Raw genomic sequence first — 19,625 nt, forward strand, 5'->3', positions numbered from 1 at the left:
AGGCATGCAGAGCACCCTACTTACCTAAGCTGTGTCTCACTGTTTACACTGCTATTTGTACCCATGCTATGACTGAACTTGGCCCTAGGCATTCAGTTTGGTCAGGTTTTATGGTTACAGCTTGAACAATATATAAAAGCAATTAGATTCCATGCACCCCCCATCACCACAATGGGAGAGGAAACTAGCAGCCAGTACATTTTTTTAATTAAAAATACTAGTTGGTTTGTTGGGTAAAGGAAGGAGGTGAACTCTTAAAGTACTCTACCACCTAATCTGGTAAACTGGTTTGTGTAGTTCTGTAGCATTGTTAGTAAACTATTTTATAGTACCTTACTATGGAGTGCAGATAATGCTCTGATGAAATGAATACCAGGAGCCTTTGGTTGCTCCTAATCTGTGTCCATAATAACATCCTCTCATTCATTTTATTTGTTTTAGTGATGACACTCCAAATGTACTGATAATTGCATGAGCCCTGTTCCTAGAGTAAATAAGTCTGAAATGTTCTTGGACTCATATTGTGCACTAACTTCCTTTGTTTAAATTCCTTAGACAACGTCCATCACTGTCTGGCACTATTGACTTTTATACACAATGACAGCTTGGCAGTGTGATTCTAAGAGGCTAGTGGGTTTAAAAACACTGAACATATTAAAATATATTTGTGTTTTAGACACTACAAGTACAGACCAGTCATGGTTACTAACAGTGTTATCCACTTTCTCTTTAGTCAATGAAGTATAGAGGTAACCACTCCCCTATGTCTTGTACTAAAGCAACGTATTAATATACTTAATGAAAGATTAAAGACAGGAAATGTAAAATATACTGTCCCTACACCAATGTTATCTGATCCATTAGTTTTGCTATGTATGCTAGATCCATTAATGTATAGTAGACGAATTAGTTTTAAGGTATACTGGATCCATGTATAGTGTACACTAGGTCCTTTCCTTTTTACCAGTCATCAATTTTCTCCTGTTTTTGATTTTGAGAGAGTTTTTTGGAATCATTTTGCCACGTGTATGCTGTGAGTCTGTTGTGTGTGGTCCAGTGAAGCAATTACAATTCTCATTTCACTGGTCCCAACAGCAGCCTGGCATCATCAGTACCTATTCTGGGCTCCCTAGTCAGCCTGAACAGAAGAGTGGCAGTGATGGAGCTAACGCTGGGTGAATAATGAAAAAAGAGTAGTCACTGCATAATTTATTTGAAAAATATCCTGACATTTGTCAAGTGAATCATTCAACTAATATCATTCAATCAGCTGCTGCTATCACAGAGAATGCGAGGATTCATTAGCTTTGATTAAGTATATTCAGGACTATGTCAATGCTAAGTTTCAAAGTGTTGTTTATTCTCTGACATTTCTCCCCCACTCCACCCTATTTGGTCAGAAGTGTCTAAAAGGGCTTAACTGAAAAATAAAATCACCCTGGGGAACAAAGTAAAGGTCAATCCTGCAAACACTTATGCATGATCTTAACTTTACTCATGTGAGCAGCCCCACTGAAGTCACTGGGAGGACTTATGCGAGTTAAGTTAAGCACATGTGTAAGTGTCTGCTTGCTCCTGCCAAAGGCATGGAAGATGTTCAGCCTCAAAAATAAATAAAGAAGCAAATAGGAAAAAAAAATAATAATAAAAGAGGGGAAAAAAGGAATGGGGAAAAAAATGTGACATGTGTTACCTTAAACATAGCAAGCACTGGGAAACACCCTCTGTAGTATAAGAGTCAGATCTGGTTCTTTCAAATCGTTATCTTATTGACCTTCTGTAGTCAACATGTCAAGCCGGGATTTATGATTGCCTTTCCCTATGGCTGATGATTGTTTTACTTGTGGAAATGAAGAATTGGATTTTAAACAGCATAAGACTCAGAATAAAGAAATGAGTCAATGCCTGAGGAACCCAATTCAATCCACTGTCTCAGTAAAGGGTACTCCCTTATCCCAGATCAAGTCAGAGGAGAACACAGATGCCACACCCCCAAACAAAAGTGGAAATGAAAAATACACAAATAGTATTTAACCAATGCATGCAACCCCCCGCCACGTGACCATTTCATAGAGCTCATTAAATCTATACATGGCAGCATGATAAATACTCATTCAATCTACAGTCTGGAAGTCATCTGTGTTTTATTCATCTCTATATTAGCATCCCAACCGCATCTGATCTTCTGGATCTTCTTCCTAAGGCATGGGAGAAGCAGGACGCTTTTACAAAGCAGGACTATAATAGGAAGAAAAATGGCGATCATAAATGTAGGGGGGGTGTACCACACGAATTGGTTTACGTCAACCCATTTATTCCAGGCAAATACCAATGCGTGAACTGTGCATAGCAGCAAAGCTAAATACCCCATCTTGCTCTGGAAAGAGAAAAGAACACAAGTTTATTTTTTTCCCCAATAACAGTAAAAAATGTACGTTATTAGGCAGACGTCGTAAGCACCAAGGGCTTGATGCATAACCCACAAATGTCACTGGGCTTTTGATCAGATCAAAGATCATTAATTCAGTAACTAAGGGGCTCAATCCTACACCCATCAAAGTAGTGGCAAAATTCTCTTTGACCTTAATGGGAGAAAGATTGGGCACATTTTTGCAACTTTTCCATGTAGCAGCAGTATAAATGAGATGTCAAGAGAGATGGGTGGTCTATGGTGCTACATACAAATCGTACTTTCCTCAGAAGACATAAGTTCATTCTTGATATCAGCTCAGTTTCCCCACATGCCATTTTTATCCTGCATTAGCAGGAGGATGGTTGTGACTTGATGCTTTGTTAGGCCTTTTCTACCCTTATTTCTATAAGAACAAAGATAGATTTTTTTTTTAAATTTCTTGCAAAGCAAATTATTACAATCAGGAACTTCTGATGTTCCACGCAATAAAACAACAACAACCCCATTTAATAACTGTGGAAGAGCACGGTGCTGCCTTCCTCATACAGAAATAACTCCCCCTGACGTCACTGGATTTGATTTCGGATGCTCAGGGAATTCAGGATCGGGCCCTAAGAGAAAAAAGTACTAGTAGCACCACTGAATTTGAATTTTCCGTGAAAACAAAAATTGTTTTTTTTTTTATTTAACTGTTCATAGTAATCACTGGGAAATCATACACTGCACTTTCATGTTCTAGCTATCCCTCCACATAATCAGATTGATGCATTATTTGTTTACAAAACTAATCTAGCATATTAGTGTTATTCTTCTGGTTAGATGGGCTTCTTTACCTTGCTGCTGGTATGGGCTGGGCGACACCTAGATGAAGAAGAAGATGGGCATAACTGCTGCCCTTTCATTTAGGACAGCATAAGAAGCTATTGAGCTCCTCTAGAGAACCAGGATGCTGAAACACTAGGCGCATTACTCAAAAGAATGGCAGACGCAAGACAGGTCAGAAACAGAGCCACATAGGTGAAGGGGTTTCACTGGGTATTGTTTTAGTGGAGATGTGCGTGTCTGTGATAAAAGCAGGAGGGAAGGAAAAACACCACAGAAGCTGAGATACAAGCAGTAGCAGGCCAAGGGCACAGTCAGAACCAGCACTGGGAATGTGTCCCTGAGACAGCTTTTGGGCTAAGTGCTGGCTGGAACTGAGAGAAACGAAACTGTCTTGTGCTATTTGATTCCTTCTGTGTTCAGGGAAACAGGACTTTATGACAGGTTTTTCTTTGGAAATTAACAGAATTTTATCAGAGAAACACTGAAGTATCAGCTATTTCTCCTCTACTGAAACAACCCTCTAGATCCTGAATCTTGGCTTACTGGTTGGGTCAAAAAGGGATAACAGTACTTTAATATGAATAACCAAAATTGTGAAGTAAAGGCCCCTTCTGACTACCTTTCCCCAGCTACTCTCTATACACCTGAGAATTTTCCCCACAACTGATTGCATCTCAAGTTACAGTATATATGATCCCCCATCACTGCACTGTCAGGAGATACTCATTGATGACCTAATGCAGAGTGCTTAATAGGTAATCAAACGTTCGTGTTTAGGTGCTCAGGGTCTGATTCATCACTCTGCTAAACCAGTTTTACACTGGTATAACCTCAGTGACTTCAGGGGTGTCTTTTTAAATTAATGCTAATGTAAGTTAGAGGAAAACCCCAGCCCCTCAAACTGATGTTTAGGTGGCTGAAGCAAGCACATGTGGATGCTGAGCTTGGTACATATGTAAGATTGATTAGCTGTACCTATGGGCAGAATTTGACCCCTAACTTTTCAACAAGATACCTTTGCTTTGAATACACCTTTTTTGCTGGAGAGGGAGAGTGAAAGCCTATGTTTATGGTAAGGCTTACCTGATCCTTGCCCTCCCTTCCGTCTGCTTTGTGCTGCTGAGGCACATCAAGGCATATCTGGGCCAGTAGGAATGGGCCAAGGTATTACTGAAATGCCTTTTATGGCAATGATAGTTGGCCAGTGGAATGATCCCCAAGTGACCATCACTGTCAGTGGCAAGCCCCTAGATTAGTGGAGCCTTTCCCCCTACATTGTCTCCTATATTGAACACAAATTGGCTTGGTCCCAAGGATCTGGCCTTAATGGTTTGATATAGGATGTGGTAGTACAAATGCCTCTCTGCTGCCCTGCCAACATAGCGTGATCCTGTTCTGGACTCAAAATAATCTCATGTTAACACCCGTCTAATACTTGGTTTTATGATCAAGCCTCCAACAAAGGTGCAAATTGTTGGGGTGTTTTTTGTGATGGACTGCACTGAGCCCACAGTCTCATTTCTCATGCAGTAGGCCATGGAACAGCCGTCTGACTTTTTAGAACCAAGAATATCAAGTTGGTGACACCAGAACTAGTGCCTTACAGGTGTGGGGATACTCCTTGTCATTAACAATCTCTAATCTTCAACAACATTTTAGCCTACCAATATGTCAATCTTTTTTTTCCAAGTAACAAATAAAGTAGAATGTTTGTTACAAAGCAATTGGCAAAGGACACTGAGTAAACTTTCAGACTGGTTTCCATGAGCACTGTGATGTTCTGATATTTTAAAGAAAGGCTATTACTGCTGATCTTAATTTATAACATAAAATCCTCCAAGAGCACACAGATCACATGCACTGTTTATGTGTACCTGAATACAGTGGAACTCTCTCCAGGTCAAAGAATGGCTGACAGATGGAACTGATGTTACTGCCAGTATGGTCAGCAGAGCTAGTCCCAGAATTCCTAGAGACACATAAATCTCCATTCTCCAGACATCATGTTCAATCCAGGCATTTTCCTTTTTTTGCTTGACCTGCCAAAAGAACATCACATTTAAAGTGACAGACTGACACAGGACCTTGCTGTTTCCAAGAATTGTAGTTATTTATATTAGAGTCATTTAGCCATAAGTCAATACTGGGCTTTGTTTTCACTCCCTTTCCTTTGCTTTTGCCCTACAAATGGGAACGCAGCCAAATCTCTGCATTTAACTCTTAGGTTATTTACTTCTGATGACAAAGTTTGCATCAGTCTATTCTGAAGGAAAATCACCTAGATTGAGAAGTGTTTACTGAATTGAGCAACGCCTTGACCCAGAGGAGACTTGTCCTGCAGCCTTTGTAACCTGACTTCATAGGAGGAGAATCTTTATTCTTTCACAATCAAAATTCCACCTATTGCTAAATACCATATTTGGAAGATTCTAACAGGAAATATATTGACCTGGACTATTTTAAGGGGCTAATCAGCAGGCATTCTCAATTACTTTGTTATCCTGCCAGGATAGCTATTTAGCTCTAAAAATTACACTCGGCCCATTGAGTTGCCCTGAAAACAATGATCTGTACAGAGGAATGGATTAGACTTCAGAGGACCTTGATTCTCCAGGTTGTTCTAATTTATGGCTGCCTGCAACAGCCCTGAAGAGGCCATTGCATCAGGTAGGGATCATCACAATGCAGTGTGCTCCAGTCACAGTCATTCTGCCCTGACATGGCGCCAGGACACTCTCTATACCGGGGGCTGCGAGTGGCTTAGCAGCACTACAGTAACTGAGGATACTCTAATGCCAGGGAAATTCCCAGCAGGCCAGCTTTTTGTAAATTCTGGAGCAAAGTGCTTGTGCATGTGCCGAATTCTCAAGAAGCTGAAAACACCCCACCCTCTTTGAGTCACACACGTCTACGCTGTTCGCCAGCGGAAAGCTGAGATGGGACTTTAAGTCTAACACCACTTCACACTTATTTGTTATATATAGGACAATGGCAATTGGGATTAGTACCAGGAGCTGTGTAGATAGGAAGACAGTCAGATGAGGATCTCAAAGTACTTTACAAACAACTAATTACCTGTGAGGCAGGTATGATTGGAGCTGTTTTATGGAGGACTAATCTCAAACCCACACAGGGGAAGTGACTTGCTCAAGAGTTTGCAGATTCATTGGCAGAGCCAGGATTGACACCTGGAGGATGGGACTCTTATTTTCAGGCTTTAGCAATTAGATTCTGCTCTTTCACTTTAACATACCCCGGCCTGTTAAATGAAGCAATATATATTTTGTGGGTTAGCCCATAGGTTTTTAAACAAAGAGCTTTGTGGCGGCTGCTTCAGATTCAAATGAAAATCTTTCTCCTCACAGGCTTCTTTGCGAGAGTTGAGTAGATGTGAGATCAGGACTCTGTCAATAAAGAAGTTTTAGTTCAATATTTGGACCCAGTCATACCTGTTGGTACGCCCAGTTCAACAGCTTGTATCTGTAAGATCTCCTCATCGGGTAGCACAAGCTATAGCATGCATGCATTGAGGCAAAGAAAAAACTGAGAAGGCCAAGGTGCTTTCTTGATAACATCCAGCCATTCAGCCACTGTGGAAATCGTTTATACTTGGTCCCATAGTGGAGCTGGAAACCTGCAGCTAATATTCCTGGTAAATAAACCAGTGCCAGAAGGGTGATTGAAACCACTGGTAAAACTTTGTTTATGACCAGGATTGGAATTTTATAGAAAGTGTTTTCATTAGTAGTGACAAAAGGGTGGACGACATCTCTCAGAAAAGTATAGATAAATATTAGCAATGAGGCTACAGATGCTATCTTCAGTGGCAAGTGCCATTTGGGGAAGAGATCTTGCTTGCAGTATTGATCTGAAGGGTATTCGAACTCATCAAAATGACGTGTTTGATGTAAATGAAAAAACGCAACTGCTTCTTGGGTGTAGGTGACTTGCAAATCCGTATTCTGAAAAGGATAAAAAGAAGAAAAATGTGTCAAGTTTAAGAGATTAAAGAATCCATCAATCGTGTTAGACTCCTGCATTATTGCCCTTTCACCATACGTTTCCCTTACATTATACAAACAGTAACATAATAGTTATCAAAAACAAGACAGCTCAAACATGTGAGGTTTCACCTCTCAGATACTTAGGTACCTAGCTGATCTGTGCTGAGGCAATTTAAATCTAGATTTCTGGTTCCCTATTCATCCTCTAAGGTGGTTTCTGAATAGATTTTCATTCCAGGAAGTTAACTACCACAAGAGAAGATTTCATTATGACCTCTTCTGATAAGAGGGATAAATTTCAAGACACAGATTAATAATGTAACCCAAATAATGCACATGGCAATGGAAGCCAGAGTCTGTATAATTCAACATTCTAGTCAGCCAGTGATATTTTAACTGCATTTGCAGGAGAAATTGAAAATTTTTTGATTGATGGTACACAGACGGTAGAAACCAAAGAGCTAGGAGTGCACATCAGCCCACTCCACGCTCAAGTCCCCTCCTCCCTCACCAGATACACATAAGATCTAATAGTTTCCTGCCTCATTTCTCCCTTCACAAATGATGTGAAGTTTGATCATCTCAACTACAAAATTGAAATTTCTTCTGCCAGGTAGGCATGGCTTGATTGACTTTCGTTGAAGTTGGTGGCAAAACTCTCATCAACTTTGGTGGGAGCAAAATTAGGCCAGAACTTCAACATAACACTATAGCATGCATTACAGTCAGTAAATTTAAAGACTGTCCTGTGGTTATTACTTCTTGGAGAGGGAAACAGATTAGAATTTATGTTTTCCTTTTATATCTATGCAATGATGGGATGCTGGTAGAAGTTTGTGTGGGGGTGGGAATTACATTTATTCTTCACAATCCAAAAGGAGTATCTCCCTTCATAATCCCATACAAATAAAATAAAGCCTCAAATAAGCAAGAAATGGTTCCATTTGAAGACATCTAACTTGTCTTATGTCCAGAACTCAGTGAAGAAGAGTCTCTGTACTAGATTTGGGAAAAAATAATTAGCGACAGTAATTTGGAAGTTCTAAATCTGCCTCACGTTAGGACATTGGAGGACTCCCAAACACAGGTGCCAATTTTCTTCTTTCTGGGTGGGTGGTTCACCCCTGCTCTGCCCAGAGGCCCTGCCCCCACTCTGCTCCTTCCCTCAAGGCCCCACTCTTGCTCTGTCTTTTCCAGCCTCCTCTCTGCCCCCTCCCACAAGCATACCCTGCCCTCATTCTGCCTCTTTCCACCCTGCTCTGCCCCCCTCCCTCCAGCACCTCTTGCTCACTGCCGAACAGCTGATCAGCAGCAGGTGCTGGGGGGAGGAGGCAGAGCAGGGGAGGAGGGGGCCCGCCAAGCAGCTGATTGGCGGGTGGCTGGTTGGTGGCTGAGCACCCACTAATTTATAGCCTGGGTGTTCCAGCCCCGAAGCACCCATGGAGTCAGTGCCTATGCTCCCAAAGCAGGTGCAGGGCTGTCATCCAGCATCATTCTCAAGAACAAGACTGCTCCATATGACAATGGTGCTGACACAAGTCAGATGGGAAATTTCAGAGAGGATGTGCGAAGCGGGGCAGCATGTAGCCCATTGGTAATTGGGTGCGAATCTACACTTCAAGCTGGGAGTGTAATTTCCAGCTCAAGGAGAAATACTTGTGCTAGCTATGATTGAGTAAGTACTCTAAAAATAGAATGTAGTCCCAGTGGCATGAGGGGTTGGTTGAGCAGCAGGTTACCTAGGGAGGTGGTAGAATCTCCTTCCTTAGAGGTTTTTAAGGTCAGGCTTGACAAAGCCCTGGCTGGGATGATTTAACTGGGAATTGGTCCTGCTTCGAGCAGGGGGTTGGACTAGATGACCTTCTGGGGTCCCTTCCAACCCTGATATTCTATGATTCTATGAAGGGTAGCCAGCTTGAGTATGCAACTGTCCAAGACCACAGCACAAAGTAGCTCCTCCTGCCACCACAGCTACACTCTATTTTTAGCATGCTAGCTCCATCAGAGCTAGCGAGGGTATGTCTCTTTGAGCTGGTAATTCCACCCCCAGCTCTAAGTGCAGGCATACCCTAAGGCTTTGTCTTCACGGACAGAACAGCATTTGGGTTTTTGACAGCGAGATAACAGGTGTACATAGTGATCTCGTTGTAAAATCCTAAGTGGAGACAAGATATTCGCAATGGTTACTGCGTGATAGTGAGGTGAGATCAGCCCTCCTCTGGGGTTTGACCTAGTTTACCTTATGCCTTGTCTCCAGTAGGTTTCACAGAAGGACAGCTAACATGCTAGTTATCCCACAGTAAAAGCACAGCTTGTCTGCCTCTGAAGACAGATTCCATTAGATGCGCTCAGGCGAGGGGTATCCCTACGCTGCAATCAGAGGTGTGACTGTAGCTCAGGTAGACATAACTGGGCTAGCTTTTATCTAGCTAGTATGGCTAAAAACAGAAGTGTAGATGTGGCAGTTCAGGGTTCAGCACGGGCTGTACAAGCCCGCTGGGGTCCTTGAGTACTTACTCCCATCACTAGCCCACGCCGCCACATCTACACTGATACTTTTAGCAATGACAGCATGAGTAAAGCTTGTGCGGCTACGTCTGCCTGAGCTGCAATCACACCTTGAATGGCAGTGCAGACATTCCGTAAGCAGAGGCACACTGAACTGGTGTAACATACATGCTGAGAGGACAGAAGGTGGGGTAAATTATATGCACTAAGACTCATCTGTGAACTTGGCCCAGAGGTTCTGACCTTTTGAAGAGGTAGTCTGAAAGGCCTAATTCAATATTCAATGATAAGAGATAGCTACCCTCAGAATAAGGCATTAGTTCTGTGACTCAGCACCTACTGAGGCTCTGGGGGATGGGCGGGCACAAGCCTGCCCACATCTAAAGGCCCCTCCCCCCAGCCAAAGAGGAGGAGCTACTTGTCCCAGGCCTCAAGCAGATTTGGTGGGGAAACAAATGAAAAAAACAGGCAAGGGAGTGAGGGTCACAGGGTTAAAAGCAGGGAGCCAGAGGTGGATACTGAGCAGAGAACCCTGGACCGTGCCCACTGCTTCTCGAAGTCATCCAGGGAGCTAGTGGACACGGCCCAGAGGAACTCTACCCAGAGACATGACTTTAGGGAGGTTCAGAAATAGGCCCCACAGTCGCAGAGCACCTCCCAGTCCAGCTTCCTCCTCCTGCAGAGGCAAATTTTTGCTGGAAAAGATTTTTTTTTTTGCTGGATTTTTCTTTTGGGGGCAGTGAGAAAGACAATGTTCATTGTGAGACAACTACTTTAAAAAGACTGTCTTTTAAAGACTGTCCTTTAAAGAAATTTAGGGATTTCTTACTGGAATAAAATGATTTCTACTGTGCTTTGTTCAGCTAATAGGGCACAACTCAAATCCCTCATGTAGCTCTGAACTGTGCTGCCACTCCAGTGGCCCAAACTGTGTATTTAAGCATGATCTCTGACTACACAGAATGAAATGTCTTTATCTTTTTATCTCTTCATGACAATATTGTTACAAGTCTTAAAGATGAGCTGATGAGATCCCCATGTTATGGAAACAGTTAATTCTCCAGAACAACCTAGGTGAGAGATCAAACATTTGCATGATGCATATGAGCTTTTTTTATATGTATGTTACCGAATTGTTATGGTTTCCCGTATTTCTCCCAGGCTCCGGTTTCTGACCTTCATCCTGATCCAGAGTGTTCTTGCTCTCCATTACAGAGGAACCCTGAAAAATAACTACAGGATGTAAGTCATCAAGTACTCAAATGCACTGCTGCAATTTTGTTGTTATTTTACTGAAATGCAGAAATGACCATAGTTTTCATTTGCCATATGTTTTCAGGACCATTTGCCTCCTATGGAAGTGACACACAGCCTGTGGCTTTAGAGTGGTACATGCTTCTTTGGGGCTCTCATGGCTCTAACAGGAGTCCCTTTCATTTTTTCCTGATCCTTGGCAGAATGAGGATCATGAGACCACTCAGTTCTGTCTGAGACATTAGAGGCAGCACAGGTAAAGCTAAGCAAGTTGAATGGACTTGCAAAGATCATGTCAATCCATAACAGTGAGGTTAAGGTGTGAGGAAGGGATAAAATGGAGAGAGATGAGGGCCTGCAGCACTATCCTCTTTTGATTTCAATGCTGCCATTCTAATCATCCTTTCTTGTACCAGTTCACACAGATTTCCAAGAGCACAATCTGGATCGGAAAGACAGATGGGCAAGTGATATTCATGCATTAAGACATGCAGCTCTTATTCTGATACTGCACATTCTAGAAATGAGAATCCCAACAATACCTGCCAGCTATTAAAGGCGTGTGATATTGTGGAGGATGTAGTGAAATTTACTGGTTTCAGAGTAGCAGCCGTGTTAGTCTGTATTTGCAAAAAGAAAAGGAGTACTTGTGGCACCTTAGAGACTAACAAATTTATTTGAGCATAAACTTTTGTGAGCTACAGCTCACTTCATCGGATGCATCTGATGAAGTGAGCTGTAGCTCACGAAAGCTTATGCTCAAATAAATTTGTTAGTCTCTAAGGTGCCACAAGTACTCCTTTTCTTTTTGAAATTTACTATGATGGCTATCAGCTGGGAAGACAGCTGTTGTTGCAAAAGTAACAATTAGAAGCCAATTTATCAGTTTTCTGGAAATGAAAACAATCCTAATAAGCAATACTGAAAAATAAACTGTGTGAGAATGAATGTATGTTCTCATCCAATGCAACACGTCTCAGCTGTGGAGCTGCATACAAAGAATCATTGGGGATGGGTCATGAAAGTGCACTTGTTTTCTTGAGCCAGAATTAACGAAATAAAATATCTGCTGAATGTCCAGTAATGAGATGTGGGTTAGGAGGGTCCATACTAGGAGACATTAATAATTCTACTCTATGGTAAATGCTAAATGAATTGGTAAGAAGCAGCCAACTCCAGTGCACCCACTGAGACAAAGAAAATTACATTTAAAAGCCCAGAGGTTGAGGAAATAGATAAATAGAATGATGGCTAAGTAGATCATAATTATTATTGTATGACAAAAGTATTGTAGTAACTGCTGTCCTCACTGCATGTCAGCTCAACTTCCCACCTTCTACAGTGAAGCAGTAAAACCATTTAAAACCATAAGGGACAAGCTCCTGCTGTGAATATAAGGTTTGCTGTCCACTTTAAGCTCAGCTGGTAAACCAAATGATAGTTTTCCTTCTGATGTGATCATTCCATTTTGTAACATGAAAGCTGACTCAGAATTATGCTAAATAAACAAACTAGGGTCCAAAATCTGCAGCCCTCACTCAGGGAAAGCTACCTGTGAAGTCAATGGGAGATTTTCTGGAGTAAGGACTGCAGGACTTGGCTCTGTGAAAAGAGAAATAATAAACATGATTAGAACCTACTGTGGGAGTTACATCTGAAAATCTGCTGTTATATTTGCAAAATTACAGCATAGGTTTCAAGAACCAAAAGTTTTTCTTTTAGAGAACTCTCTGCATTGTTTGGATATATGCAGTTTCTAAAAAAAAAAAAAAAAAAAAAAGAACTTTCCACATTTGCATTTAGCAAAGCTTTTGTTCTGAACTTTGTGGAAGATCTAGTGAGAAATACACAGTATTTGGAATAGTTAAGGTATTGTTCAGCGTTTCCGCTACAGTCAGAATGGGATTAGATCTCCAGGTTTTGAGACACTGTCCCTAAAATTAAAGCGACCCAGGTGAGGATGTAGGACAATCTGTGAACAAGCATTTCACTTTGTTCTTCACAGAAACAGTCTAAAATCTGTTCCAATCAGCCAACGCAGCGGGGTGGAAAAGTCAGACTGTCAGGCACAGGAAATATGAATGAGCTGCTGTTTACTGCAAAAGGGAGCATTGCCTGGAAACATTTTCCCAAGACTCGGGCAACTTCCCAAGGCAGCTCACATTAAAGCCTGGAAAACTAAACCAAACAAGACTTTGTCATCCCGAGTCCAGGGTTTACTCCCCTCCCTTTGTGGGCTATAAAACCAATTCTTACAGCGATTTCTGAGTCACCAGTTGCAGGAAGGTACTGATTGAATTTAGCACTGGGAGGGGAGGGAGAAAGGTACTCTGGAGTGAAGTGAAGTTAGAGGTTGCTCTCCAGGACTCCTCCTGTTCCGGTTGTAACGGGTAGGCTGAGTTTCTAACAGTCTCCCGAGGGCCCACCAGTAGCTCAACTCAGCAAGTATTTGATTAATCAGGGCAGGGCAGGAGAAAGCGAATCTACTGCTGCTGTTTGTCTGTGTGAACGTACCCCAGCCACAAACGCGGAGCTGTTAGAAAACGCGGAGATTACACTGAAGTTACTTACAAACTTTCTACCTCGGTTTAGGTCTCCAGGCTCAGGACAGGGTGAGATTCCAAGGCGCGCTGGCGCAGCCCACAAGCGACCTTGGAAGTCTGATGCCCAGCCTTCGGCGTGCCCATTCTCCCTCCTCCTTTCCAGCTCCGCCTTCTGCATCCATCCGGCTTCACCCCGCCTTCGCTGGGGCTGGGTGAAAACTGGATTTGCCAGAATCCTGTTGATTTTCGTCTACACAGTCCTCAAATTGTAAGAGCTCACTAGAGATCAGGTTTCACCGCGCCTTCTGCACCAAAAAGCCCTAGACCCATGCCGCCCGGGTACAAAAATCCCTGGATCCCGCAGCTGAATTTTTCTGGATCCAACCACGTTTGCCCCCGCTCCTTCAAATTCTAATGTGGGAAGTGCGGACACATGTAGCCGCTCCTCTGACCCCAAAGCCGTTCAGTCCCAGTGAATCCTGGCACGTCAGTGCCACCAATCCTTGGATTTGGCATCTGGGTCCCGCGCGATCCAGACAATTTTTGGCTCTCACCTTGCAAATTGTACTTCTTAGACAGAAGGCGAGACACCTCACTGCATCCTAGCGCAACAGTGGAGGAAAAAGCCGGAGCTAGCGCCCAGGATCCTGCCAGGTTGGGGCCCTACCTCCCTCCCCCCCAAATTTCGCTGCCTAAATAGAGAACGTCTTGAGCTGTTCTTACCGCTCCCTGAAAATCTGGGTCCTGAAACAGTGGCAGATAATCCCTTGTTCCCTGTCCTTCTTTTCCTTATCTTCGCCAATCGTCCTGTCGGGGTCCTCCAACGCTTTCCTCTCTAACCATTCTGCACTTTGTCCCTGCCTCTTCTTACCAGATATTCTTGCCCTACCAAATAAAACACAAATTTAGGCGCTCCCTTTACACCAAAAATAAATAAAAATAAATCTAAACCCCAAAGTCTGCCTCTTCCGGTCCCAAACCGACATCCAAGAAACTACTCCTGCCCCGCTGCCTGCCAAGTACCCTCCCTACATCCGACAACATGCCTCGCCCCAATTGCACGTTCAATTCCGATCTCCCTCACCTAACCCGCTGCCAGCCAAACCTGTCTCCTTCCTGCTGACAAATAGCACTTCTCCAGCCCTGTCTCTACTAACGTAACAATCACAATCAAAGTCTGCCCTGATCTGGCCCCTTTTAGCTATCGCAATTCTGACAAAGCTGACCCACCTTGGAGATGCATTCAGAACACTAGCTCTGGATTGTGTTCACACTAGTACTGTGGATTATTTTGTTGGTATTTGGGAAATTACTGACATTGGACTGGCATCCGATGAAGTGAGCTGTAGCTCAGGAAAGCTCATGCTCAGATAAATTGGTTAGTCTCTAAGGTGCCACAAGTACTCCTTTTCTTTTTGCGAATACAGACTAACACGGCTGTTACTCTGAAACCTGACATTGATACAAAACGTTATTCGCCTCTCGCCTTTGATTTGGTGTGGATTCTACAGAGCACAAGGTCGTCCGCGCTGAGCCCTGTGGCTGGCGGCAGATAAGAAATTGCCTGGTGGGATATAATTTTTTTCTCGTTTCGGGCTCGTTGTCACGCTTTAAAAATTACTCTCAGGGTGACATCTAGCGGTAGGAACATGAGTGGAGGCACATGACTGCTTTAATCAGCTACGGGTAGTGTTGTATGTACAGAGAACTGGCTCAGTCTTTATCTAAATATTAAGGTCCAAAGGCGGTCATACTCCCATAGATATCAATGGCAAAACTCTCACTGGAAATTCTCAATTGACTAGTTTAGTGGTATCTGGGCTATATTTATTAAATTACTTATCACATGACTAATATTGTTTGGCTGGGGGTTGGGCAATCATACTATCTCATTGAAGCTGTTGGTTATGACAGACAACTTCCATTCAGGCTGAACAAGGGAACAATTAAGTGACCCTTTGTTTAGTGAAAGGCGAAACAATGGAAAACCACTACCAAAGGGCTAGACTGCTTGCAAACCTGGGCAGTGGCTAGACCATGCAGTCCAAGATGTGTCCTGGGTTTCTGTTGATAACCATCAGGGTAGAAGGGTGGATTTGATTGCAGCTGTATATAGGGGTGTCAAAGGGTATACCTGCTCTGTAGTACTCCCTTCTAGCCCAGCATGACTCAGGAGCACCGGCCTCAGTTTCCCTTTCACTCAGGGTACCTTAAAAAGTCCATGCAGGCCAGATATTCAAAACATTTTCCTTTCTGGAGTCCAATTTATTAAGTTCTACACAGTCTTTCAAAAAAACCCAAACAAACTTAAAAAGCCTTTATCTCCTTTTCAGCTAGGCCCAGCCCCTCCTCCCCAAGAACACAGCTTCCTTCTTCCCCCAACACCTCTAGCCTGAAGATTGGCCTTCTTTACAGGCCCTCCCTCCTGGTATCTTCTCCCTGCTGATTCAGGGTCCTTTAGGAACCTTCTTACTCCCTGCAGTGTCTGCAGGCAATTGCTAACAACTAGCAACAGCTGTCTCCCCCTTTACAAGGCCCAGGTGCCTTCCCGTAAGCCCTATTAGGCAGCAGGTAATCAGATTACTGTGGAAAATACTTTCCACAGTATGCATCCGATGAAGTGAGCTGTAGCTCATGAAAGCTTATGCTCAAATAAATTGGTTAGTCTCTAAGGTGCCACAAGTATTCCTTTTCTTGAAGTGAAGAAAGGAACTGTTTCCTGCTGTTTGATTCCTACTGAGGTCTGAGAAACAGGACTTCAGGTACAGGAATTATGAAGCCATACTAAAAATGTTTATTGCCCTTGTCTTCTGCTAATTTGCCTGGCTAGGGCTCTCTGGTAAACTACACTGTTTAGGAATGGCTTGCTATTTTCACCATATTTTAGCATCAGGGGTATCCAAAAGCATGAGGTGAGACCACCAACCCTAATCTGAGAGGTGGCAACTGTACCTCCCAATGTAGGAGGGGGGGTCCTTCATTCTTCATAGATCATGCAGTTCTTGGCCTCTCGCCTGAGTCTGCCAAATAGCGTGATGGGTGGTAGTGAGTTTGTGATAATGGGAGCTGGAATGGAGACCCACGAAACTCACTTTATATAGAGGCCATCAAACAGCCATTAGATTGGGGGGAAAAAACCCTTCCAATCACTGCATGAGCTTCATTGCATTCAGACTGGTGTATTCAGTGGTGCTAAGCTCTTTAGCAATGAGCTGAAGCATCCAGTTTCCCAATAGGTCAGAGGTGAGCAAACTATGGCCCAAGAGACCGTCCTGCCTGGCCCCTGAGCTCCTGACCAGGGAGGCTAGCCCCCGACCCCTCCCCTGCTGTTCCCCTTCCCCTGCAGCCATGCTGCCAGTGCTCTGGGCAGTGTGGTTGTGCGCTCCTGCAGGGCCCCGCGGCAGCATGTCTGGCTCTGGCCGGGTGGTGCGGCTGCCAGACATGCTGCTCTGAGTGGCATGGTAAGGGGCTTGCGGGGTTGGATAAGGGGCAGAGGGTCCCGGGGGGCAGTCAGGGGACAGGAAGCAGGGGGGGTTGGATAAGCATGGGAGTTCTGGGGGGCCTGTCGGGGGTGGGGGTATGAATAGGGGTTGAGACAGTCAGGGTCCCGGGGGGCAGCCAGGGGACAGGGAGGGGGGGGGTTGGATAGGGGATAGGGTTCTGGGGGGCGGTTGGGGGTGGAGGTGTGGATAGGGGTTGGGGCAGTCAGGGGACAGGGGGTTTGGATGAGGGGTGGGGTCCTGGGGGGCGTTAGGGGTGGGGGCCCTGGGAGGGGGCTATCAGAAGACAAGGAGCAGGGAGGGTTGGGTGGGTCAGGGAGTTCTCAGGGGGGCAGTCGGGGGTGGGAAGTGGGAGGGGGTTGGATGAAGGGGCAGGGGTCAGGCTGTTTGGGGAGGCACAGCCTTCCCTACCCGGCCCTCTGTACAGTTTTGCAACCCCGATGTGGCCCTTGGCCAAAAAGTTTACCCACCCCGATCTATACCATCCCTGACAGGTGTTTGTCCAACCTGCTTTTAAAAATCCCCAATGATGGAAATTCCACAACCTCCCTAGGCAATTTATTCCAGTGCTTAACCACCCTGACAGGAAGTTTTTCCGAATGTCCATCCTAAATCTCCCTTGCTGCAATTTAAACCCATCACTTCTTGTCCTATCCTCAGAGATTAAGAAGAACAATTTTTCTCCCTCCTCCTTGTAACAACCTTTTATGTACTTGAAAACTGTTATGTCCCCTCTGTCTTCTCTTCTCCAATCTAAACAAACCCAATTTTTTCAATCTTCCCTGGTCATGTTTTCTACACCTTTAATCTAAATAGGTCATGTTTTCTACATCTTTAATCATGTTTGTTGCTCTTTTCTGGACTTTCTCCAATTTGTCCACATCTTTCCAGAAATGTGGTGCCCAGAACTGGACACAATACTCCAGCTGAGGCCTAATCAGCACAGAGTACAGTGGAAGAATTACTTCTCGTGTCTTGCTTACAATACTCCTGCTAATACATCCCAGAATGATGTTTGCTTTTTTTGCAACAGCTGACTCATATTTAGCTTGTGATCCACTATGACCCCCTTTCCACAGTACTCCTTCCTAGGCAGTCATTTCCCGTTTTGTATGTGTGCAACTGATTGTTCCTTCCTAAGTGGAGTACTTTGCATTTGTCCTTATTGAATTTCATTCTATTTACTTCAGACCATTTCTCCAGTTTGTCCAGATCATTTTGAATTTTAATCCTATCCTCAAAGCATGTGCAACCCCTCCCAGCTTGGTATTATCCACAAACTTTATAACTGTACTCTCTATGCCATTATCTAAATCATTTATGAAGATATTGAACAGAACTAGCCCCAGAACCGATCCCTGCAGGACCCCACTCGTTATGCCCTTCCAGCATGACTGTGAACCACTGATAACTATTCTCTGGGAATGATTTTCCAACCAGTTATGCACCCACCTTATACTAGCTCCATCTAGATTGCATTTCCCTAGTTTGTTTATGAGCAGGTCATGCAAAACAGTATTAAAAGCCTTACTAAAGTCAAGATATACCACATCTACTGATTTTCCCTATCCACAAGGCTTGTTAGCTTTCTTTGACAGGGTATCAGGTTGGTTTGACATGATTTGTTTTTGACAAATCCATGCTGATTGTTATTTATCACCGTGTTATCTTCTAGGTGTTTGCAAATTGATTGCTTAATTATTTGCTCCATTATCTTTCCAAGTACAGAAATTAAGCTGATTGGTCTGTAATTGCCTGGGTTGTCCTTATTTCCCTTTTTTATAGTCTTCTGGAATGTCTCCCGTCTTCCATGACTTTTCAAAGATAATTGCTAATGGCTCGGATATCTCCTCAGTCATCTCCTTGAGTATTCGAGGATGCATTTCATCAGGCCCTGGTGATTTGAAGATATTTAACTTGTCTAAGTAATTTTTGACTTGTTCTTTCCCTATTTTAGCCTCTGATCCTACCTCATTTTCACTGGAATTTACTATGTTAGACGTCCAATTGCCACCAACCTTCTTGGTGAAAACCGAAACAAAGAAGTCATTAAGCACTTCTGCCATTTCCACATTTTCTGTTATTGTCTTTCCCCCCTCATTGAGTAACGGGCCTACTCTGTCCTTGGTCTTCCTCTTGCTTCTAATGTATTTGTAGACTGTTTTCTTGTTTCCTTTTATGTCTCTGGCTAGTTTGATCTCGTTTTGTGCCTTGGCCTTTCTAATTTTGTCCCTACATACTTGTGTTACTTGTTTATATTCATCCTTTGTAATTTGACCGAGTTTCTACTTTTTGTAGGATTCTTTTTTGAGTTTTAGATAATTTAAGATCTCCTGGTTAAGCGAGCATGGTCTCTTGCGATACTTCCTAGCTTTCCTATGTAATGTGATAGTTTGCTCTTGTGTCCTTAATGTCTCTTTGAAAAACTGCCAACTGTCTTCAATTGTTTTTCACCTTAGACTTGCTTCCCATGGGATTTTTACCTACCAACTCTCTGAGTTTGCTGAAGTCTGTCCTCTTGAAATCCATTGTCTTTATTGTGCTGTTCTCCCTCCTACCATTCCTTAGACTCATGAAC

The 19,625-nt window shown here is 43.5% G+C and overlaps 1 protein-coding gene across 5 annotated transcripts; it reads right to left on the minus strand.

Moving 5' to 3' along the window:
* Positions 1-1,194: 1,194 nt before the first annotated feature.
* STEAP1 (STEAP family member 1) lies at positions 1,195-14,574 on the minus strand. Of its 5 annotated transcripts, XM_075125866.1 has the most exons (7): positions 14,271-14,572; positions 13,587-13,783; positions 12,557-12,606; positions 10,880-10,972; positions 6,688-7,200; positions 5,113-5,277; positions 1,195-2,377 (listed from the first exon to the last, which is right to left on the minus strand). In XM_075125866.1, the coding sequence occupies exons 2-7, from the start codon at positions 13,723-13,725 to the stop codon at positions 2,120-2,122; spliced, it is 1,218 nt and encodes a 405-aa protein (XP_074981967.1). In that variant the 5' UTR covers positions 13,726-13,783; positions 14,271-14,572; the 3' UTR covers positions 1,195-2,119. The 5 variants fall into 5 exon arrangements, with proteins under 5 accessions (XP_074981967.1, XP_048694048.1, XP_048694050.1 ...); XM_048838091.2 differs by lacking the exon at positions 14,271-14,572 and having other exon boundaries at positions 13,576-13,700; XM_048838093.2 differs by lacking the exon at positions 14,271-14,572 and having other exon boundaries at positions 10,880-10,983; positions 13,576-13,700.
* Positions 14,575-19,625: the final 5,051 nt, after the last annotated feature.

Source organism: Caretta caretta, chromosome 2 (genome assembly GCF_965140235.1).
Source record: "Caretta caretta isolate rCarCar2 chromosome 2, rCarCar1.hap1, whole genome shotgun sequence".
Classification (NCBI taxonomy): domain Eukaryota; kingdom Metazoa; phylum Chordata; order Testudines; family Cheloniidae; genus Caretta; species Caretta caretta.